General features: G+C 41.5%; 2 protein-coding genes across 2 annotated transcripts in view; one reads left to right on the top strand and one right to left on the bottom strand.

Moving 5' to 3' along the window:
- CRACDL (CRACD like) overlaps positions 1 to 16,008 on the bottom strand; it is a 76,469-nt gene extending 60,461 nt beyond the window's left edge. Inside the window, exon 1 of the mRNA XM_075200147.1 lies at positions 15,769 to 16,008. The gene's annotated coding sequence lies outside the window, so the exon portion shown is untranslated. The remainder of the gene's footprint in view (positions 1 to 15,768) is intronic.
- A 1,881-nt stretch (positions 16,009 to 17,889) lies between these two features.
- On the top strand, positions 17,890 to 22,751 carry LOC142139857 (uncharacterized). The gene is made up of 3 exons (XM_075197719.1): positions 17,890 to 18,643; positions 19,112 to 19,501; positions 22,660 to 22,751. Exons 1-3 carry the CDS (start codon positions 17,959 to 17,961, stop codon positions 22,749 to 22,751), a joined length of 1,167 nt encoding a protein of 388 aa, XP_075053820.1. The 5' UTR covers positions 17,890 to 17,958.
- Positions 22,752 to 24,456: the final 1,705 nt, after the last annotated feature.

Raw genomic sequence — 24,456 nt, forward strand, 5'->3', positions numbered from 1 at the left:
AATGAGGTCAGCAGTCTATATTGAATTTAATCACATAATTCAACTCGATCCCAAAGAACGATGATATTCTTTGATTCAATGCAAGCACATACAGGTTACTACCTCTATTTATTTTAATCAATACTCGATATAAGTCTGATTCAGAGTAGGCTGCAGTTCAACTCCAAGTTTATAACTATTTAATTATTCTTATTTTAAACACAGTAAAGGAATATGCTAGTGGATATAATCATCAGCATGTACACATCACAGGCCTTCAGGAGCTACATTCTGCTCTAGAAAGGCCTTATTGCTAAGGGGTGTGCTATACTTATGTGCGCAAGCCCCTACTACACAGATTACACTTGCACTCCCCGATCCATCTCTCCAAGCTATGTGTAACTCTACATTCCGCTTTATGTGGCTGCACAAGCACGGCAAAACTAAACAGATTTTTACGGATTCGCAGTTGCACTTATGTCCAACTCTAAATTATGCCCTATAACTTTAACTGCTCTCTCTAGGATCATGCAACAGCAAGGAAACCCTATGCTTAGCTAATTTAAATGTACAGTAGCTTCTGGGATGTCGGCCAAAATCTGGACATTCGAAGATTTAAAATGAGCTGTAGCTCTATTTATTCCTAATCCTGGCCCAATTTTCCCAAACCTCTGAAAAAGAGGCTTAGCAAAGGAAAGGCAGCGGACGTACAAGTGAAAATAACCTGGTTTAAAATTAGGGGAATTCAGGGAAGATGACACAGCAGTCATTTATTTATGCAGCTTTATTAACTAAACCTGTTATAACGATAAGGTCCAAAATTATTAAACAATGCCAGTATTTATATGTGCAGTGAAACTGTAAATTCTGCAATATGTACTGAAAGAGAATCACTGGTTCTAAACTATCCCTTGAGGGTCTTTGCTGGATTCGTCAGCTTATTTTCGCATTCTAAGAGTCATATTTAATAGGCCGGAAGGTGTCGTCGGACATTGCCTCGATGTCCGGCTGTGCAGCTTGTTGGCTAATATGGTACAGAAATCTCTGCTCATTTTGAGCGGAGATTTTAGAAAAAGAACACAAACGCAATACGTCTCCGCGGACTGCTTCGGAGACATATCACGTCCCCTCGCACTGAATTGAATCTGCTACAAAAACTGATAAAATGATCACACACAATGCTCCCATTCTTTAAGAGCATTTAACACCCCCTCTGGCATTGTTATTTACAGCTCATGGTAACTGAATATATGGCCAGGCACTAGGACCCAGACGAGACAAACCAAGAATGGCTGCTTAGCATCATAAGGCTGATATGAACTGGTCAGTACCTGTGTGGGGACCGTGTGACATCCAAGTACTTGAAACGGATGGGAGAAGACCCCAGGATCCCCGGTCAAGTTTGGGAGCGGGTTAGTGGTCTGCTGCCAGGAGAGGTATATCATGATAGAGATAATATGAATAAAATGAGACAGATTTGAGCTAAACTCTATCTCAAAATATAGCGGTATGACTGAGACACAGCATCTGAGTGAGTGAAATCAGAGACATCCTCCTGAGAGCAGAGAGGCAGTGTTGCATATATTAAAAGGTCTGAGTGAACACTAGCAAGAAAGTGTCAGAGCCCAAACAAGTGATTTTACTCCCGTAGAGGAGGAGTGAGAGAATGGATGTGCACCGAGACACCACTTAAAGGGGTGACATGGTTATGATACCAGGACAGTGACATTTTAAGAACTGTGCAGGAGAAGACCGGTGATGTATATATTTATACCGCTTTCATACTGCCACCCCGGCAATATCCCGGGTTTTTCAAGCCGGGTTTTTGCCGGGGCTCAGAGCGTCCCAGCTCAGAAACACCATTTATACTGCACCTCGGACCCGGGAATTTCCCGGGTTGACCTCATTCATACTGCACAAGTCTGTGCCCTGGCAATTTGTGGGAGTCATCACCAGGGCAGTTTTCATAGGCTGAAAACATTTTTTTTTTTTGTAATAGTCTGCTTTTCTGCTGTTTTGTCCATAAAGATGTGTGAGTGTATCTTATAAGATATTTTAATTTTTATTGTTCCATTGTATCATTTGTAAACAATCAGACATTTCTTCAGTGTCTCCACCAATTCTGTTCTGTACTGCTCACCGCTCCGTACTTTACTTTAGTCACCTATGTAAAGTATGTGCGACCTTTCTCTTTCGTTTGTCTTATAGTGTGGATGATAGAAGTAGTTGTTTCAGTCCATACTGTTGTTTTCCTCTCAAATTTTTTTTTCCTGGTTTTATGTATGTAGTTAATGTAAATATTGTGAGCATTACAGGTCAGACAGCCAATCAGCTTGTTTTCTGTGCAACCCGGGTTGCACCATTCATAGTGCAGGCAACCCGGGTCCGACCCAGGAATTACCCCTCGATAAATCCCGGGTTGAAGAGCCGGGTTTTTAGACCCGGGATTTTTGACTTGTACCATTCATACTGCACCAAGACCCGGGTCGTTTGAGCTCGCCCCGGCAAAAACCCGGGATTTTGGTGCAGTATGAATGGGGTATTACTATATCTGAAACCCATGTATGATGCTGGAGGACGAGTGTAATAAATATATTCTGCAAAATACATATAATCTGGTGCCTGAAACACTGTGAAATCTATCACACTGCACCATCGTGCAACAGCACCTGTGTCCACACTTATCAGACAGAGCTGTAACACCTGCATGTGCGGGGACCCTTGTGTCACTTATACCCACACCAGAGAACTAGCCAGGGCAGAGGAAAGTGCAAGCAAAGAGGTGCATTACCTGGCCATGCACCCCAGGATCACACATGCAGTGACAGGGGGGTTACAGTTATTAAAAAAGAATTAAATAATAAAAACCTTGCCAGTTTAACTCATCTCTAAAACATCAAGGAAATAAAGCAGTATTACAAGACAATGCAATATTTACAAGATAATATAGTAGCTTATAGATGTTTTGTTAGGATGATTTTCCCTTTTGCATTTGTCAAATATAAATATAATGTACAAAATATTTTGTTAGATGAATTTGGCCAATTCTGTGATGGAGCTAATAAAGCTGTTTGCTGAGCTTACCCTCCCATAGAACTGACATTGCTTTCCTTCTCTTCCCCTAAGCCATATACTGCATACCAATATTTGTGCTTCATAATTGGAACATGGACACACACCCTCTGAAAAGGAGGAGTGGTGTGTCATGGTGGGGGCACCATGTTGCTGGCATGTTACTTCCCCAAGGAACCTGTGTAAATAATATTAAAACAATTACTGTTACTCCTATGGAAGTAAGAACGGTAGTTTGTTTTTTTGTCTCACCTACAAAAAAGTGTTTTCATAAATATTAAGGCTAATAGAAAAGCCATTGCTGCTCAACCTTGTGCTTTGTTTTTATAACATGTGGCGTGACTAGACCTTCTGTGAATAATCATTATTGGTCACATGGAGACAAGAATAGAATAGCACACCACTGTGTATTCTTGGTAATGCATCCCTTAGAGAACATGCTACTGGAAAACGTTGTTATGTCTTGAAATTGCTCTTTTACGGCAAGCTTCCCCTGTTATTACCTTGATGACAAGCTGCTAATTCTCTCTCCGCTTCTTTAAAATGAAATAATTCTATCTATCCATTGGTAGGGAGAACCCAGGTCATGATAGAGCTTACTATCTGGAGGGAAAATGGCAAAGCTAAGACACAAGGGGGTATATGTACTAAACTGCAGGTTTGAAAAATTGGCGATGTTGCCTATAGCAACCAAACAAATTCTAGTTAGCATTTAATACATTCAACAACATGCTAGCTAGAATGATTGGTTGCTATAGGCAACATCTCCACTTTCTCGAACCTGCAGTTTAGTAAATATACCCCACAGAGTGAGTGTGGCTGAGAGTAGTAAAGTTTGCATTATGGTAGGCTCTAGAACATAGGAGAGGATTTGAAGGCTGGTGAAGAGTCTGATCAGACATAACAGGGAATTCCACAGGTGGATGTCAGCATGGTGGAAGTCTTGTAGGCGGGAATAACAGGTGGTTATCAGAGAAGATATGAAGCACATATCTAAATGGCATTATGGAGTATTTTGAGATTATATAAAGGGGTGCTGTTGTTAAGGTCTTTGAAAGTGAGCTTATTGAGTACTGAGTGAATAATTTGATTGGATTCTAGAACATATGGTAAGCCAGTGTGCAGAGTGGTGCAGTGGATATGGAGCGACAAAATAGAAGAATCGGTCTTGCCATAGCATTTAGGACTGATTTAAGCTGGGACTGACGGATAGTTGGAGTATATGCCAATAATTTTTGTAAAGTTAACTGTATAAGGTTCTCAATTACAGTAAGGAACAAATCAAATTAAGGGTGCAAATTGCACACGGACAAACCATGTTATGAGGTAAGGGGTGCAAATGCATATTTTTTTTTCCCTGCAGGAAAAATTCTGCCTATGGCTGGTATTCACAATGCTACATAAGTGCGCAAATTTTAAACACCCCCTCACCCACGCAGTTCAACATGGTTTTACCATGGTGAAAAACTGCACCTTGTAGCTGGATTTACTCCTAACAGTAAATAAGGCACTATGTCAGAGAGACCTTTATACTGACACACATAAATTCATACTGTTGGAAATGTTAGTGTGAATGAGTAAAACATCCCATTGCTACATACTGCCTGACATGGTATAAAAAAAACTGGGGGGGTTATCTGAGGCAAACAGAAGACCGACTAGAGCCAAATCAACTCCAGGGCATTTTCTGTGGGATTTGATGTCCAGACTCTGTGAAGCAGAAAGGAATGTCTGATTTTATTGTTTCACTTGTCACACTGGAGGCCGTAACAGGACACAAACATCCAACGACAATGAGTACACAATTGTATTCTCTGCACAGTATCATCTACAAAATGCTTAAATATGTTGCAACAGATTCTAGCTGAAACATCACCAATTCCGAAGTGGTTATGCTCTCCCTGGGGGTGGCTCCGTGCAGCCTTTTCTCCTGGGGCTCTGTGGGTAGTCTCATAGTCCTAGCTGACAACCGGTGCCATGTGATGCTTGGGACGGACACTGCAACTTCTGATTGGCACTCTCACTCACACTTACCTTCTGCAGCTATTTTATAGAAGTGAAAAAAAATATTTACCACTTGAGTGTTAGTGCAGCACTAAAGTGGAACCATCACATACACACAGTATATGAATAGCACAGTATATGAATGTTCTGGTGAATATCGAGATACACTATGGATTCACCAGGTATCTGGCTCACAGTGTCTCATTTCTCCCCGATATCACTAGTTCCTGGTGAATTGATATACTGAATATCAGACAACAAAATGGCGGCCTCTATTGTGCAGTGGTGACTTTAATTGGCAAGAATATACAAATAGGCACAAAAGGCAAGGAAGCCTCTCACAATTCTTGTTATGTCCCCATTCACTAGCAAAGACATGTTATAAGGAGAGAATAGATATGACACATCATACACTGATGTCCACACCCATTATGCAATTAAAGCTCAAACAAAACAGCATGCGTGTGACCTCAACACCTGTATGCCAGAAATCTGTAACTTGCTCTTACCAACCCTTTATTGAATCAAGTAAGGGGGGTAGAGAGTAATGAATTAAGTGAAATGTTACACTAAGTAAGTTGCCAGCCTTTGTGACATTGCCAGCAGTAGTTTGTATCCAGTTTCATGTAGCTGTATGTGATACAATTCAGTTTTCTTCATCTGAATGATAAATATTGAGATTTGGACAGAAATGCACATGCGCAGTTAAATGCTGCTAGTTTTTAAGTTGAACATAACTTACATTAGCAGTACAGTGGGGGAGAACAGATTCCCCTGGGAGTGTGGCCTAGGAAAACTTAGCTGCATCAACAGATATACCATTTAGCAGGCATATGTTGTATGAGTTCTCAAGGTCTTCCCCTGCCTTAGCTATAACAAGACAAGGGTATGAGTGTGGTTTCAAATGGGTGGAAGGTGCAGTTTTTTTAAAATTATATAAGTTACATGTATCTTAAGTAAGAGCGCTATTTATACATATATATTTGGGCTGCAAAACTGAGCTAAACTTTAAATGAGGTTGTCAGTGTTCACTATGTGTAATGTATGTTGGAGACACAAGGACAGAGGCCAAGTGACCTCAACACTATCCTGATAGATGTCCAGTGTAGCAGCTATTGCTAAAGTAAAGCATATTTCTCACTTGTTACCAGGTATATAAAACATTCCCTCTCAGATGTCCTACTCCTCCCTTGTTTTACTTTGACTTTTCTGACTCAAACAAGAAACCAAGTCTCTGTCCCAATACCTCCATCTTGTCTACCACAGCATAACTTGGCAAAGGAGATCTCCATTATATTAGTGCCCTTACACAGCTTTTGACAAAAATCGATTCCATAGATTCCAATACTTTCAGAACCAATTCCTTTAAACATCGACACAGAGAACACAGTCCTTATGTTTTATGTTACAAACTATGGTTGAAGCCCAAGCAAAACCCAGGTGCCAGGATGGAGGAGATATGGCCTCTTTGTGCCCTCCCCCATTTCCTGGCTCTTCAAAATTTATTATTGTGCAGTGGAGGGACAGGGAAGGAGCAACAGCGCAATTTATGTCAATCAAGCCCTGCCTCTCCCCCAGGGATTTAATACCTTGCAAATACTTCTAGGTATGTTTTTACATGACGTCAACTGCTGCAGTGCTAAGGACGAGTGAGACTGGTGCTGCCGGATTCCCTGCAACAGTGGGTTTTGCAGAGGGGCCTTACATTGTTCGGCCCCCTAAATTTGCCTAAACCATCCCAGGCTATGAGAGCTGGTGCTGGGAAAATTTTGGGTGGGTGTTATTCTACACTGCAAAGGTCTGTTCCGAGATCTTTGCTCTGGGGGTACAAATCTTGCAACAGATATGGCTCCTGGCAGGTATAACTGTGGCTGTGTCCACCTCTAGCTATATAGCAAATATGTGAAGACACCTTTACTGTACTTGGCCGACGCTTGCACAACCCTTCTATCCCCAGCTCCGCTTCTCTAGACTCAAGGAAGCGCAAATCCGTATTTTAATGTGCATGTGCAGTCCAAAAATATGTATTTGAAGCTATAAATAAAATTACCTCCTTTATCTGGTGCTGACTCTACTTTTTTGCTGAATGGTACCTAGTAAATCCCTGGATGACAAATGTGCACATTTACACACAGATAAAAGACAGACAGACAGTTAGTTGCTTTACAAGTGAGACTCAGTCACTAGCATGGAGTATTTTTGTGAACAACGGATATGACTAATGCTTACACAGCTTGTCTGGTGCATACTGTAGTGAATACAGTATATTGTACATGACAATGGCTTATCAAGAAAAAAATGTTTGCCAAATGTTTAAATGACGGTACAACACCTTTATTTGTTGATCGCTACATTAGAACATTATCAATGCAAGAGTCAACAGAGCCAATCTGCAACAGAAACAGCAATAATATGAATTTTTTATCTATAAATTGAAATAAATAAAGGTGTAATGCAGATTCAGACATTTTCAAAATTTGTCGGGAAATTCCAAAGTCTTGAAAATTTATATTACAAGTCCCTGTCTGTCTGCTTCAGATCCATAAATACACTCTCTAGTAAAAAAAGATAGTTACCCTGGACATATGAAAGCTGCTTTTTGGAAAGTGAGATGGCAGTGGGAAAGTGTCTGTATGCACAGAGCAAAAAGTGAAGATCCATAAAATAAAGGTAGCCGTTAGATATGCCCTACTATAAAATAGAAACACCTATATAAATTCACTTAAGAGAGTTTTGGGGTATTGCATGCAGTCAATACAGCCAGTATGTGCTGTGGCATTGAGTCTATCAATGTCTGGAATTGTGCAAAAGAGATTGAGCACCACTGTTCCACAATAAGTCTGTCAGGCGCGTCCTGCTTCTACTTATAGATGACACCTGCCCCTTGCGATGTCCGCGTCCCGTTGCATTGTGACGGGACATTCTCAGCTCCTGATTTGCATGCATGTGCAGAGCATCGCATTCCGCCGCAGAGCGATAAGAGACACTCTTTTCCTGTTTAGTGATTTGCTGCGTTCTTACCGCTGAAAACCGCAGCACCAATCAAGGAGTACTTCCCTCTATTTAAATATCACTCTGACACCATTAGGGTGCCAGAGTATTTTGTCTTTTGCCTTGCTCCAGTGTTTGTTCATGTTTCCTCCATGCTCATTTGGATTCTGACTTCGGCTTGTTCCCGACTTCTCCTTTGGCTCCTGATTTGGGCTTAGAGTGATTTCCTGGTTCTGACTCGGCTTCCTGACCATTCTCCTACTTCTGATTTTGGCTGTGATGTCTCTCTGGTTTTGACCTAGTTCTGCTGATTTTCCTTCATGTGTGCATTGCTGCATCCAGGCCTCCATCCTGTATTCTGAAGCATGATCACCGCTGCCTCCATGGTCACCTCTCCAGCTAACCGATACGGAGGGCCGCGATCTGCACGCCTCTTGCAGCGGAATCCATACCTCCTTGTGGGGGTCCCTGGTGAAAACCAGAGGCGTGTTAGACTCCGTGCCTCAGTAATCAGTAGCGCCAACTGCTGGTAGGTGTCACCATCTTCATCCTTGTGGTTGTGACAAAGTCACCCAACTGATGATGCCTGCTTGATACTGAAAAGGCTGTCTCAGACGTTGTTCCATAAATATTCCATAAATGCTTGACTGGGATGAAATCTGGTGACGTAGAAGGCCATGACATATCCATAACTTCAGTGTCCTGTCCATCAAACCATTGGATAACCACATCTGCTCTCTGGATGGAGGCATTTTCATCCTGTAAGACACTTCTCTCCTGTTAGAAAAGACATGCTGCAGCATGAGATAAAGATGAGCACTCGCTGCCATTAAGTAGTGATTAGCACCGACCATACCGTCTGAAGAATGACTGCACCCATTCCACACCAGGAAAATGTACCCCGCAACATTATAAAATCACAAGAACTTTTTACTGTTAGAAACAAGAACTGAAGACTGTAGAGCTCTTCCATATTACCTTCCTCTGCTGCTCAGTAGTCCATTGTCTATGCTCCGTATATCACTGAAATCGTAAACATCCTTTGCCAGGTGTAATGAGCAGTTTATTCACTGCAACATGACTATAGTATCCTTCTCCTGCACAAGTTGATATATGCAGTCCACTGATTTACAGTTGCTCGCCTGTTTTCTTACATATTTGCACTTCTAATTAATGCAGGTATACCACAATCCTGGTGTATAAGCTTTCGCTCACTGTTCCCTTTGTTGATTATTTTTCCCCCGGAGTTCCATGAAGACATCATCTTAGATACCGTTGCCTGTGACACATTAGCAAGTTGAGCTGTCCTAGTCATTATAGTTCCTGCCAAATGCACCCCAAAAATCATCCATCCTTCAAGAACACTGAGATCACCACTTGCAGATATACAGTCATAATTATAGGCAAGGAGGACAATGGAACATTTTTATACATAACCCTGTTGGAATGTTGTTTAACTAACACATAACCCACACCTATGTGAAAGTCCTTTCAATATGCTTATTGTCCTCATTTATACAGGTGTTTCCATTTTTTTTTTGTACAAAACCTGAAAGTAAGTGTATCTAATTATCTAAAACAGACAAGTAGGGTGTTATGCTCACACAAAAAAAGTGGATATAATTAGGGTAAACAAAGGGGGGGCATGTCCTTTAACACATTTAATTTTTAGACAACACAATAGGAAAAGTAAATGGCTCTGCCAATCTTCTGTAGGTACGAAATAACACTTGTTTTTGACATCTAATTAGACACATAATGCAATTTCCCTTTGGGTGAAGGGTTGGTTAAAGCATTTGTGTGCTTTAACTACTGGGACAAAGGTGAAAGGATGGTGATGACATCAACATCTCTTTAGGGATACTTATGGCAGAAAGCATAAGACAGTGTAACGTTTTGAGGTTTAAATTATCATAATTATAATTTTGTGCTACACATCTGGGGAACCTTAACAAGGAGAAGAAATGATGAGTGCTACATATAGCAAAGAGGAGAGTTGAGAAAAAGAAAACATTAGGAAACCTCTTTTTTTTTTTTTTTTAATATAAATATAAAGGCATACTTGCCCACTCTCCCAAAATGTCCAGGAGGCTCCCAAATTCCAGTTAGGTCACCAGGATGCACGGGAGAGCAGGCCACTCTTCATATCGAAGTGGGCAGGATGGGGCCTGGATGACGCGACTTGTTGCGAATCGCGTCATTTTGGACCGACCATGCCATTTCGACCAAAATTACGCAATTTGTGTCCCTCCACTCCTTCCATTCACCTCCGCTCCAAGATCTTCCTGAGGGGAAGACTACAAAGTAGGCAAGTATATATAAGGGGTCTCATTTATAGTTAAAGACCTGTTTCATCCATTAAGTATGTACTGGGCAAGTGCAAAGGAATTAACTCTCTATTTTCACTTTTTACAGTGAACAACAGGAAATCTTTTACCTTTGATGTCTCTACTTTTGATGTTTACTTACCTGTTTGATGTTTATATAGGAATCACACAGACAGAAGGTTATGTTACGTTCAGGCTGGGGGCTCCACTTTGGTCATATTTTGTTTAGTTACGTTTTGAATATGATATTAGTACCTTGAACCTTTATTATAAGTATGTCATAACAGTATTTCTTTGCATGCTTCTTGTGATTAACTTTTTGCATTGTGTTTATATCTCCACTATCTCTCTAGGAAGGGTGAAGCCGGTTGCCTAGTGGATACAAACGTGTGTTTACTGTTTGTCTCACTCCTCTATATATGTATGTAATTAGCACCTGACAAAGGTTATTTCTAACCTTAAAAGGTTGTACTGTGTCACCGTACTCTGCAATAAATACGGATTTAATCTGGAAGAGATATTGATGTCACTGCCTCCTCTTGTTCTGTAAGAGAAAGGTAGCTCTCTCCACAGTGTGCACCAACGGGCAATGGTGTAAACATGCAGTGCAGGCCAGGACTGTCTCTGCTTCAACTGCAGCATGACAAAAATGTCATTCTTAACCCATGAAAAACACACATCGGAAACAATAGTTTCAAATTATACAGGAACAAAAGAGATGATTAAATATTTATTATTAGACTGATGCTTTTCCATAGAGACAAATTCAATCCTTAGGAGTTATTTTTGAAGTCAGTTTGCATTTCTGCAGTGAATGGGAATCCAGGGTGTATCAACTGTAAACTGATCGGACAACCATGGAACAATGTTAATCCCTGTACAAAAGGAGTGCTTGGGGATACAGCCTGGGAGTGATCAGTGGGAAAATATGGCAGATTTGCAGATGCTGATAAAGTCTACTATGTGGCTCAAAAATGATTTAATGTCTAGCAATTGTATTATTAAAAGTGAAGGAATTTTGGACCAGTAATGTTTTTGTAACACTTAGAAATTATTAGAATGCTGCTACTGTTAAAGGTCTAAGAGAACACACATGATCCATTTTATTTAAAGACCATTTTAGAAAGTGATAAAATGATGGGCCACATGCTCAGTATTTGAACAAAAAAAGGTCTCTATTAACTCATCCATGCTAAATGTAATGTTCTTAATGTTAGATATAAACAGGGCTGCACTTAGAGTTGGTGCTCCCAGTATAAGTGAATATGACCTAAATTAGTAAGGCTGCACGCCACATGATCATGCCTCTCTGTAGACCACCACATTCCTCTTTATTTACACAGTTAGAAAATAATGAATAAAATCATAAATGGACAGAAAGAACAATATTATCATTCTACTGATAATAATATACAGAACTGCTATTGTAGCTGAATTACAATTCCCAGCCAGGTTAGTAACAAGGATGGAAGGAGTGGCTCCATAATACCTGTTATGCTGATCGTGTTTTCCTTCACAAGAACTATATCACATAAGGGAGAAAGCACAACCTCCGTTACACCAAGAAGGCTATAAAATGTTATTTTACACCTGGTCATTTTTCATTTAATTACGACCTGATGGAAGTGTGCCAAACAACACAAACTATACTGTATCCTTACTTGTAAACAAATAAAACTTCAATGGTTTATGAAGATAGGTTGTTCTGGAGAGCCCCACACTGCAAAGGTTCAGTGTTGTGGAATGCAAAAGGGACATGAGAGGAGATCTTGGACTTTAAGACACAAGTCCAAGCTCTACCTGTGTGCATAACTGGAATATTTCTCAGATTGAGTAGATAACTTATTTTATTCACTTAAATCCCTCATAACCTATGAGCCAATGCAGAGAACTAATAACACAACCAAAAAATTAAGTAAATTAAATTGGAGATTTGTTGTTAAAAGTAGTCAAATAATAAGTAAAACTTTTTTTTTTACAAAACAGATGTCTAGGTTGTGAAACAATATAATTATTGAAAAAGTCACAACAAGACTTACTCTGATTTTTTCAGGCAGTTTAAATGACACAAGGATATCCCTTGTTACTAGGAAAAAAAGAGTTTCCATTACTTGGTACAATATAATTCTAGAAATGGTGCTCCAGGAGGAGAAGGTGAACATTTCACTAAAGGTCTAGGTTTGGTAGTAGAGAAAAAGATGTAAACTCTAGATATAAGCCATTCTTTTAACTAAATGCTTTTACCCGGGTATTTCCTTTTGTGGTCCACTAGCAGAATTAGGCCTCACACACAAGGGCACAACTACCATGGGTGCAGCTGCTATGAGGCCTACAGCTGAGTGCCCACCTGCACTGCTGAAGCCCTATGTACTTATGTGAGTTTTTCAACGTTGGTGGCTACATTGGAACCCTTATAAAATCTTGCTATGGGAACCACAAAAGTCTAGTTACAACCCTGCTTACCGTATACATCAGACACACAGACAAAAAGCTTGTGGTGCACAGAGTGTGATGTACAAAACTGCCAGGGCTGGGTTTACCCAACATGTACCAATAGTCTACTAGCACCTACCAGCAGTGCCCACCACGCTCTTCCAGAGTGTAGCAGCAGCGTACAACACATTTATTCAACAGTGCACAATGTTTATAAGCAAAACCTGACACATTTACTCAGCATTTCCCAGCCTGCACCCATATCACACAGAAGAATTACCTAACACAGGGTTGGCTAACCTGTGACACTCCAGGTGTTGTGAAACTACAAGTCCCAGCATGCTTTCCCAATATATAGCAGCTTATTGCTGGAAGGGTATGCTGGGACTTGTAGTTTCACAACACCTGGAGTGTCACAGGTTAGCCAACACTGACCTAGCATGTGGCTGTAACACACAGAAAAATCACCCAGCATTGCCAAGCATGTGTGTCACCCAGAAAAGTAACCCAGCATGGCTCAGCAGGTGTCTGTCACCCAGAAAAGTAACCCAGCATGGCTCAGCAGGTGTCAGTCACCCAGAAAAGTAACCCAGCATGGCTCAGCAGGTGTCTGTCACCCAGAAAAGTAACCCAGCATGGCTCAGCAGGTGTCTGTCACCCAGAAAAGTAACCCAGCATGGCTCAGCAGGTGTCAGTCACCCAGAAAAGTAACCCAGCATGTACCTATATTCCACAGAAAAGTTACTCAGCATTGCCGTGCATATGCTGGGCTGGCGCTTCCACTAGACTAACGCCTAGGCATTTACCTATGGTACCTTGGTGTAAGGCAGCACCTGAAAACACTGAATGAGTGACATGTCTAGTCACCACCGCAACCCCATACTGAGAGCCAGGAGCTAACATATAGGGGCAACAGCCGGCAGCTTCTTACCTGCTGCTCCTCCATGCTTGTAATGGCTGGGGGTGTAGAGCCCCAAAACACAATATATTGTAATAGACATTCAAAAGTAAATTGCTTTTCACTGTTTCCATTCTAATCTAAGCAGGTCCCACTCTAGCATATAAACAGAAATGATGGTTTGCAACAATGTGATATGCAGCAGTGCAGCTCACCTTGTTATGTGCAAATGCACCTCACCTGGTTTCTGGTGTGGGAGGAAACCTCTAGAGCAGTGATGGCTAACCTGTGACACTCCAGGTGTTGTGAAACTACAAGCCCCAGCATGCCTTGCCAGTAGATAACTAGCTGATAACTAGCAAAGCATGCTGGGGCTTGTAGTTTCACAACACATAGAGTGTCACCGGTTAGCCATCACTGCTCTAGATGGAAATTTACATGGCGGAAAATGTCACTTCAGAGGACAGCCTACTACCAAACTAAGACTTTAAGAGCATGTTTACATTTTTTTTCTTAAATACTGCCAATACACCCTTCATTAATAAAAAAAAAACGTATGCATGGTATGACAAAATACTGTGGCATTTTTGCACTTCCTAAATGACACTTATTAATTTTCCTTTATTTTATAGTTCCTACCTATTTCTGCAGCGCTGTATGTCTACCTGTACTACCTTTGTCACAAAACTGTTACATCACATTATGTAAGTATGAAGGTTAAAAAAAAGATTAGAACAGAAGTCATGAAAATGTAACATCTTCTTTAAACACATAATAGTTTGTTGAAAACAGGTTGTATACATAAAAGTAATTAAACTAGGTAATACAGCACTGCCATGGTAATAAATTAAACTCAAGTGGAATATGCAAGTCAGGTAATCCCAAAATAACTACACACGATTTGCAATTGCTGAACAGCCTTAACTACTGTAGTCATTAACATCAACAAAAACCCATGTATTGTGTAACAGATCCATGCAAACAACTTGACAGCATAGAAATAAAATATCTCACTTAGTGGAAATGCAAAGTCTGCATCAAGTTCTCAAGATTTACAAACAATGACCAAGAACTCCAGTGAAACCCAGACACTGTTGAGACTAATGTCAAAGGTGTTTTGTTTCCTGTTTGGCAGAACTCCGATTGCACATAATACACAAGTTTGGTAGTTCAAACAGGTTAATCTTAAACCAATAAAGATGGCACGCTGGACATCTGTCTGCAAGATGAAAATATCTTAAGAAAATATGGGTTTCAACTAAATTATATCCATCTATATTGTATGTTTAAAAACATAGGTGCACTTTTATACATTAAAGAAGTTTGTTTTAGTAGCTCCCACCAGTACAGGTAGTATAAAATAATTAATAATACATTTTATGTGATAGAGTACTGTCGATTCACATTTTTTTATTTTAATGCACTGTGTATGTTTTTATTGTTTCACCCTCTTCAAAATACAGAGCTGAAGAGAAGTACAATATGTTGGATCAGTACACCTTGAACACAGCTTGACACAATACAGTATGTCTGTTTACAGTTTCAATATTTATTATCTACATAACAGCGGTGCAGGTGCTCCACAGGGACACTGGTGTAATTGAACAGGAGAGTGGTGCTTGAACAGTGAAAGTCCTGTATAATGTACATAAGGTACATGGCTGATACTGGTAATGTGCATTATTGCATGGCTGACACACTGGTAATGTGCATTATTGCATGGCTGACACACTGGTAATGTGCATTATTGCATGGCTGACACACATGTATTGTCCTTCGTACAGGTGGCTAAGAATACTATTTCAGCACTATGTAAACACAACAAATAAAAAAATCAGTCTGTGATTAAGCACTTTGGATTAGAAGAATTTTTATATCTGCTTTTAACATTGAAGAATAATAATGACATCCCCACTCACACAACAGAAGTTAAAGCAACTGCAATCATTTAATGACACAAGAAACAAAAGAAGTTCGGACCTATTATAAACACATGTTGCATAGTCCCACTGGAGTACTGGGACTATCATATGCTCGGCACTTCGGTGCTTGGAAAGCTCTTACCTGAGTCCTGGATCAACAGGTCGTTCCAGTCCTAGACAAGCGGCAGGACAGACACAGGTAAGAGGGGGAGAGGGGGTTAATCCGATCTCACGGCTCCGGCGGCGAGCTCATTGCATCGGACATGGAAGCTCGGGTAATGATCAGCGAGACGCATAAAGATGCTCCCTGACCGGCAGGGACTGTGTGCAGCACAAGCGAGAGCTACAGAGCTCAGAGTCCGGCAATAGGCGGGGTGTACTTCTTCCTATGGGAGCGTAGACATTCTGTACGGTGATTGCTGCTGCCAAGAACACTTGAGCCCTGCTGGGAATATAGTGGAACTGCATACATCTGCTGGTTGGACACCAGTGGGTTACTGACTCACACAGAACCTGTATTCAGTAGGTATGCTCTCCTCTGCTGAAGAGTACTGTCACAGGAGGACAGGACCGACCTCCTGTGTATGCCCCTGCACAGCACTTTAGAAACTACTGGCCTTAATCACTTAATTACCTGTGGTTTTTGCCACTTAATGACCAGACCAATTTTATATTTACAAATGGCTCAGTTCTACAGATAAGAACTTTTTATAGTCTTATGTCAAAAACAGGCAAAGGGAAACAGATACGCTATATGGACAAAAGTATTCGGATGCTTGACCATTAAAATTACAGGGACTGTAATGATATTGTGTTCAAATACACATATTTTAAAATGGAGCTGGTCACCCTTTTGCAGTGATAACAGCTTCCACTCTTTTTGAAAGGATTTCCATAATATGTTGGGAGTGTTTCTGTGGGAAATTGTACCCATTCATTCTGAAGAGCATTTATGAGGTCAGCCCCATACCATTATCCCTCTTCACCAAACTTCACAGTTGGCATAATGCAGTCAGGCAGGTAACGTTCTCCTGGCATTCGCCAAACCCAGACTTGCCCATCTGACTGCCAAACAGAAAAACACCCACATCCACACCAAATTCACACAAACACACCAGAATCCACACTAATTTCACACACATTCACACAAATTCACCTAGATCCACGTAAAATTCAGCAATACATCCAGATCTTGCCAGATTCACAACAGATTTACATAAGACCACCCAGATCCACACTACAATCACATAATCACATAAAACCATCCGGATATTCTAGAAACCAATCTGAATTCACACAAACCCACCTGTATCTGCACAACCGTAATACCCCTTGACTAAGGATGGGCTACAGATCTATTACTCTTATGGCACCTCATCTACACATACATATCTATCTGACTCTAGACAAAGTTGCACAGTGGAATCATAAAGATACGTGTATGTAAACTCAACAGTTAGATAACAAATATGACATAGGCAATATTACATTGCAATGCATCTCAGCCATTTCTATATAGTTACCAGGTAATCAGGGGGAGATACACTTTAATCTTATTACCTTGAACAGAATTTCAACTACCTGTACCCATCAGTACATTTACCTCTCTTGCTGTTTCTCATGCTACCCTCCTTTAGTCTGCAGATTTTATACTACAAGTGCACTGAGTGCATGTGAATCTCATGAATATACAAAGAAAGTTGATGTGTACTTGTGTGAATTTCGTGTAGATCTGGATGCTTTCGCGTGAAATTAGCGTGGATCTGTCATGATCCGGTTGTGTTTGTGTGAATTTAGTGTGGGTCTGGCTTTTTGTGAGAGTATACTCTGGATGGGGAGAAGGAGAGAGGAAACTTGATACTGTCACAAACACACTGGGGAAATGAACATACACCTGATAGCAGTTGACGCTACTGAGAAGCACAGAGTCTAATACACCCCCAGTATTTACCAGGGATGCCTGTAAGGAGGTTTGGTCTTAGCTGCGTGCTGGGCTCCCATCAGAAATTGTGGGGCCCAGTACAAATGAAACAAGCAGGTCCCCCTGCCCCCATTCATACTGCACCAAAATCCCGGGTTTTTGCCGGGGCGAGCTCAAACGACCCGGGTCGTGGTGCAGTATGAATGGTGCAAGTCAAAAATCCCGGGTCTAAAAACCCGGGTCTTCAACCCGGGATTTATCGAGGGGTAATTACCGGGTTAGACCCGGGTTGCCTGCACTATGAATGTTGCAACCCGGGTTGAAAACAAGCTGATTGGCTGTCTGCCTGTCTCTGGAGGATGATGTCATCGGTGGGAGCCCTTGGAAGATTCAAGAAGGAGTTTAGGAGAAATGGTGGATGGTGGAGTGCAGATCAAGCTGAAGCAGAATCGGAGTTTGTTGGAGAAAATTGCTTTTATTTCACTGAAAAAGTGTGTATTAACAGCAATTATGACACACTGGATGGAGGAAGAGGTGCGTGAGCTGCTGAATGTCAGAGGGGAGGAAGAAATTCGAAGGCAAGTGACTGGGACTGTGAAGGATGCCACAGTGTACTACAACAGCGCCAAAATACTCACACAACGTGGCATAAAGAGGACACAGCAACAAGTCCTGAACAAATTGAAGTCCCTGAGGAAGCAGTACACTAAAGTCCATGACCACAACAGGCGCAAAAGTGGCGCTGCAAGAATGGACTGGCCCTTTTATGACCAGTGCAATATGGTCTTTGGACATTCTCCTCTGACAAATCCAATTGCACTGTCATCTTCTAGCAATGTGGATGCGGCTATACCAACACCACCAGAGAGCACACAGACAAGCGAGACCGCAACGATAATAATAGAAGATTCTATAGAAGACACCCCAGAACTGGAGTGCTCTGCCACAACAGATGACACCAACATTTCTTGGGAGGAACTGAACGATTCACAGCCATTCCCTGCTGCGCAAGTCGTTACAGATACTTCGCAAGAAACGCAGCCAGAACCAGTGCCGGTGTCAAAGTCTACGCCAGGTCCCAGTTTACGCTCCAACAGTGAGTATCTTTAATAATCTCACATAATAACCAACTATATATACATAGCAATATATCTACATAATTGTAAAAAAAAATAATTAACTGTATAAACATAACTGCCAAAAACAGAGAACTATATCAACAGAAATGCAAGCCAAATACCAATAAATATATCTACATAACTTTAAAAAAAAAAAAATGTTTGAACATAACTGGCAAAAAAAGAGAAGTATATCAACATAAATGCAAACCAAATACCAATATATCTACATAACTTAAAAAAGAGAACTATATCAACAAAAAGCCCAAAAGACAAATATAATACACTCCAAAGTATTAAAACATTAACACGCATATGTTGCAGTGCAAAACTACTGGGCAAGAGGGAGGAGGCCTCAAGCACATATCAGCTTACAACACTGCTTTTTTGTTCTGCCACATTATATATTCTAATGTATGTTTTACTGTGTTTTTTTCTATGTACAGTTTACAACGTTCCTAAAAAACGCAAAAGGCCCAACAAAATGGAGCAAGCAAATAAAACAATGACAACTGTCATGATGGATCAACTGTGGGAGATGGACAGCACCATGAGGGAACACGAGAATACACAACTGCAGCGTTTCATGGACAATGAGCGGGATCTCCAGGACTCTTTCCTCATGCAAATCATGAACATGCAGGAACGCGTGTTATGCGAAAATCGTGACTGTATGATGGGATTCATGGACAGACTCCTCTCACGGGTGCAGGCACCTCCTCCAAGTCCTTACTATTATGACGGACATTATCCTATGTACGAGCGGGGGCAACCCATGTTAGGCAACAATAACCCTCCAAACCCGGTACAGAATACACAACATGCTCAACCTATGGGTAACCCCAACATAGAATACCCACCTGGTAACCAAACCACTCCACAACCAGAAATGCCACAATATCGGCAATTGTAATAATCATGTTTTAGGGACAAATGTTTAACAGTTAATTGTTATCATGTATGTTACATGTGATCTGGAATCACGCCGTTAGCTTAACATATTACGTGAAAAGCAAATTTGCACTTACTGTTTGGGCACATTTGTGTCTTCTGTTTACTACTTGTGTATATATATATTTTTTTTTCTACATGCAAGTAAGCACTTTTGTATTGTGTCATTTTATATTTTTGTGAAGAGACATATGAGGAAATATGTACAAAACAAAATACAATATGTGAAATAAACATTTTTTTTTTACTTTTACATTTGTGTGGTACATTCAATCAAGTGAGGTCAAATTGGCAGTGAGGGTGGTCCTAATAAGTTCAGCAGAGGTATTGGTGCGCTCTCCTTCAAAAGTACTGGAGTCCACTGACAGCACTGGCATTTCAGATTCCTGCACATTCCACTCAGGTAGAAATTGCTCTTTTTGTAAAAACCCACGCTTCAGGAATCCTGCAATTGTATCATCCAGGCGCTGACCTTGCGGTAAGGAGATGAAGCGATGATACAGAGCTTCCAGCAATGCCGTGGTGACTTCATGCACTAGAGTGCACACCGTGGATATCCCCACTCCAAACAAGCAGGAGATTGTCCGGTATTCTCCAGGGGTAGCATACCACCACAACACAATAGAAAGGCGCCTACATGGTGGAATAGGTTTCCCAAAGTTAGTGGCCTTCATTTGCTGCATAAAACAGCAAAAACACACTAGTAAACATGAACTCTGGGCTACACAAAAGTGAGTCGTCGGCCATGATGAAAAGTAATGTGGTAAACAATCACCACCCACTTTTGCATCATCTTTATGCGTCAAAAAACTAGTCACCTTTCAATGACATCACCATTTTTCAGCCAATGAAAACTGCTCTGGTGATGACTCCCACAAATTGCCAGGGCACAGACTTGTGCAGTATGAATGGGGTCAACCCGGGAAATTCCCAGGTCCGAGGTGCAGTATGAATGGTGTTTCTGAGCTGGGACGCTCCGAGCCCCGGCAAAAACCCGGCTTGAAAAACCCGGGATATTGCCGGGGCGGCAGTATGAAAGCGGTATTATATAAAAGAGCTACTAATATATGAGTAAAATTATCATGCCTTGACAATACTTGCAATATTTTACATTATATTTACATTTTTTTATGCAGCACAGTACAAGCTATTGTTATCTCTTATCATACATTTCAGAGGAAAAGAGGGTGTCTGCAGAGTCCTTCAGTCAGATTATTGACAAGAAATTTGACATGTCTATTAAAAGCATTTTCTCCTACTATCATAGTTCTGCTAATAATATTTACAAATGTATATTTATCTAAATAAACTAACTTGTATAGCAGATTAAGTTATATAACAGTTATGTCTGTTTTGATTTGCACTTTACATAATGTGTAAAATTAGCCTGTGTTGCTATGATGTGCGCACACACATGCCCCCTCTGCTTAGCAGCTTTAAACATACACATGCCCCCTCTGCCTAGCAGCTTTACACATACACATGCCCCCTCTGCCCACAATCTTTACTCACACACATGCCCCCTCTGCCCACATGCATTACTCACACACATGCCCCCTCTGTCCACATGCTTTACACATACACATGCCCCCTTTGCCCACATGCTTTACACACACACATGCCCCTCTGCCCACATGCTTTACTCACACACATGCCCCCTTTGCCCACCTGCTTTATACATACACATGCCCAGTGTCGGACTGGGGCATGAAGGGCCCACCGGGGGACTGCAACGCTAGGGGCCCACCAGAGGGGGTGTGGCCAGCCATCATAGAGGTGAGACCAGACACTAAAGGGAGAGTGGTCAGCCCACAAAGGACAGCTAGCACCATAGTGTAGTATATAAAGAATACAGTGTGCTCATCCTTCTCTTTTAAAATGACAGGCTGACTGCGCACTTAGTTACTAACCTGCTCATGCTCCTCTGGGCGGTTGGACATCCGGAGCTCTTACTCTCATCTGCCCTGCTCAAAGGGAAAAACACACTACCGCGCAAGTTCAGAGAGCCCAGATGCGGCTCTCTGCACCTGTGTGGTAGTGTGTTTAAACGGAGTGTTTGGCAAAAACGGGGGGGGGGGGGGAGGAGTTGCGCTCTACTCCTACTGTTGCAAGAGCAGCAATAACACAGGGTATCCCTCCCTACGAACTAATAATATACTGAAAGTTAAGCGTTCATTGACTTATGTATTATTCCAAGTGTAATACCAATAATAAAATTTGTATTCTTTTATCTTGAATACAATTCGTATTTTTCTATATCATGTATTAGGCTGTGAGCAAGAGGCTCAGTTCAATTAGTGGGACAACATTTAATGTTAGTTTTATCACAATTTATTGAATCCTGGTTAAAATACATAAAAATATATTAATATAGACAAATAAAATACTCCCATTAAACCACAGTATCTATATTATGAGGCATTGATTTCTATATACATACATATGGTATGGCATCAATTGAACATACATAAAAAATCATGTATTGATCCAGATATAACACAGTTACTGATATCTCAATAAAATAATGTTCATAGCATACAAGTCCAGTATATGGGAATTGGTATTTCTTTAAGTCTCTGCTAGTGCAATATAAATATTCAGATCACTGTCCACATATATCACATGGTTATTGCTCGGATGCTTTCAAATTTAACTTTGTTTACTTGCAGTTTTGATGTATATAGAGATGGTGGCCGGGTACCCAGTGTACTGAAATCAGAGGATGTTTCTCGTGGTCTGTGCTTGTTACTGTTGGAGAGGAAGGCGCCTGCGTTCCACTATGGAACGCATCTGTCCCTTCCTGTTCTCGCGTATGTCCAATAGATGAATTGTATGCAAGTCGGGAGTCAGCTGTTTTCTTAGCTCCTCCCTAACAATGGAGGGGGCGTGGCTATAACGTGGCGGGGCCTACCGGTGGATAGTCCGGCTGCCTGGCAGGCCAGTCCGAGCCTGCACATGCCCCCTCTGCCCAGCAGCTTTACACATACACATGCCCCCTCTGCCCAGCAGCTTTACCCCTTTTTCTTACCTTTTTCTCCCCCAGTGACAGCACAGGAACAGAAAGATTTCCAACAGCTCCTGCACGGTGTACCATGTGACTGCTGCAGCCACATGACCTGTGATGTCACTGAGTGAAGAGGATCTAGCCACTACTTACAGTGATTCTATGCAGGCAGCCTGTGCGGTCCGTGCACAGGCTGTCACATCACATACTACTCACTGCAGCCGCACAATCCATTCATAGAATACTGTACTACAAGCTGTAGTACAGTATTCTATGAATGAATGATGTGACACCAGTGAGTAGAATGCGATGTGACAGCCCATGCCCAGATCGCACAGGTGATGTGCAGCGCGGGCCCGGGCTTCCTGGTGAGCTTGGGCCCCATACGCTAATACCCCCTGATGGAGGCCCTGGCTGCGTGGGACGTGCAGATACAGGATATCCAAACGAAGCCAAAAACATGAAGCAGAAAAATTGCCAGGGTGGTTGAAGTCAAACCAGGAGATTTAAACACAGTGAATAGTCTTGTATCATTTAATATGATTCATACGATATTGTGTTAAAATACATCTAAAATTAATTTCCACACAATCAAAATCCCTAAAGCTTAGGCCCCCAGATCATCAAGCCTTCTCAAATTTCCAGCTATTACATTAAAATCAGTAACAAGTGAAGTGAATAACATTGATTATCTTGTTACAATGGCACATAACAAGGGGTGGGATATATTAGGCAACAAGTGAACAGTCAGTTCTTCAGGTTTATGTGTTGGAAGCAGAAAAAATGGGCAAGTGTAAGGACCTGAGTGATATTAATATGGGTCAAATTGTGATGGCTAGATAACTGGGTCAGAGCATCTCCAAATCAGCAGGTCTCGTGGGGTGTTCATGGTAAGCAGTGGTTAGTACCTACCATAAGTGGTTCAAGGAAGGACAACCAGTTAACCAGCGACAGAGTCATGGTCTTCCAAGGCTCATTGATGCACGTGGGTAGCGAAGGCTAGGCGTCTGGTCCAATCCCACAGAGCTACTGTAGCACAAATTGCTGGCAAAGTTAATGCTCGCTATGATAGAAAAGTGCATCACACAGTGCATCACAGCTTGCTGCATATGGGTCTGTGTAGTCGCAGACCGGTCAGAGTGCCAATGCTGACCACTGTCCACCACCGAAGGCATCTCCACTGGGCACGTGAGTGCCAGGACTAGACCATGAAGCAATGGAAAAAGGTGGCCTGGTCTGACAATTCATATTTTCTTTTACATCATGTGGACAGCCGGGGGCGTGTGTCTTTTATCTGGAGAATAGATGGCACCAGGATGGCCTCTTTCTGTTTGATGATGCACCCTGCCACAGTGCAAAAATTGTTCAGGAATGGTTTAAGGAACATGACAAAGAGTTGAATGAGGGGGTCCTACGCAATATTAGTCAGGTGGTTTTAAGGTTGTGGCTGATCGGTGTATATAAATAGGATATTTATATATAATTTCATTCAGCAAATAAGATAGCATATTGGAAAAATTGTGGCGAGGTTTGGGGCTGCCCACTAGTGCAGACTCTATGGCTCTATTAATATTCTGCTTTACTAAAACAAAGCTTCCACTATTACCTGAACTGGCCCTCTTACCTTACTATCTCCCAGTGATTGATGCTAGCCCAATTCTTGAAAAACTCATACACCCATCTTTGGCCGCAATCATCTCCAATATCCAGAGAAGCCATGATATCAATACCATTGGGTTTAGATACTTAGGGCCTGAGTCATTAAGGAAAGAAAGGCAAAAAAAAGGGGTACATGTTCCCAGGGACAAACCATGTTACATGCAAGGGGTGAAAATT

This window comes from Mixophyes fleayi, chromosome 2 (assembly GCF_038048845.1).
Source record: "Mixophyes fleayi isolate aMixFle1 chromosome 2, aMixFle1.hap1, whole genome shotgun sequence".
Classification (NCBI taxonomy): Eukaryota; Metazoa; Chordata; class Amphibia; order Anura; family Limnodynastidae; genus Mixophyes; species Mixophyes fleayi.

What these genes read in the sequence shown, in the direction of transcription:
- LOC142139857 (XM_075197719.1), top strand. Translation starts at nt 17,959, where the DNA reads ATGGTGGATGGTGGAGTGCAGATCAAGCTGAAGCAGAATCGGAGTTTG. An exon ending in TCCCAGTTTACGCTCCAACA is followed by an intron (nt 18,644 to 19,111) that starts GTGAGTATCTTT and finishes TTCTATGTACAG; the next exon opens with TTTACAACGTTCCTAAAAAA. An exon ending in ACAACATGCTCAACCTATGG is followed by an intron (nt 19,502 to 22,659) that starts GTAACCCCAACA and finishes TTTCTCCCCCAG; the next exon opens with TGACAGCACAGGAACAGAAA.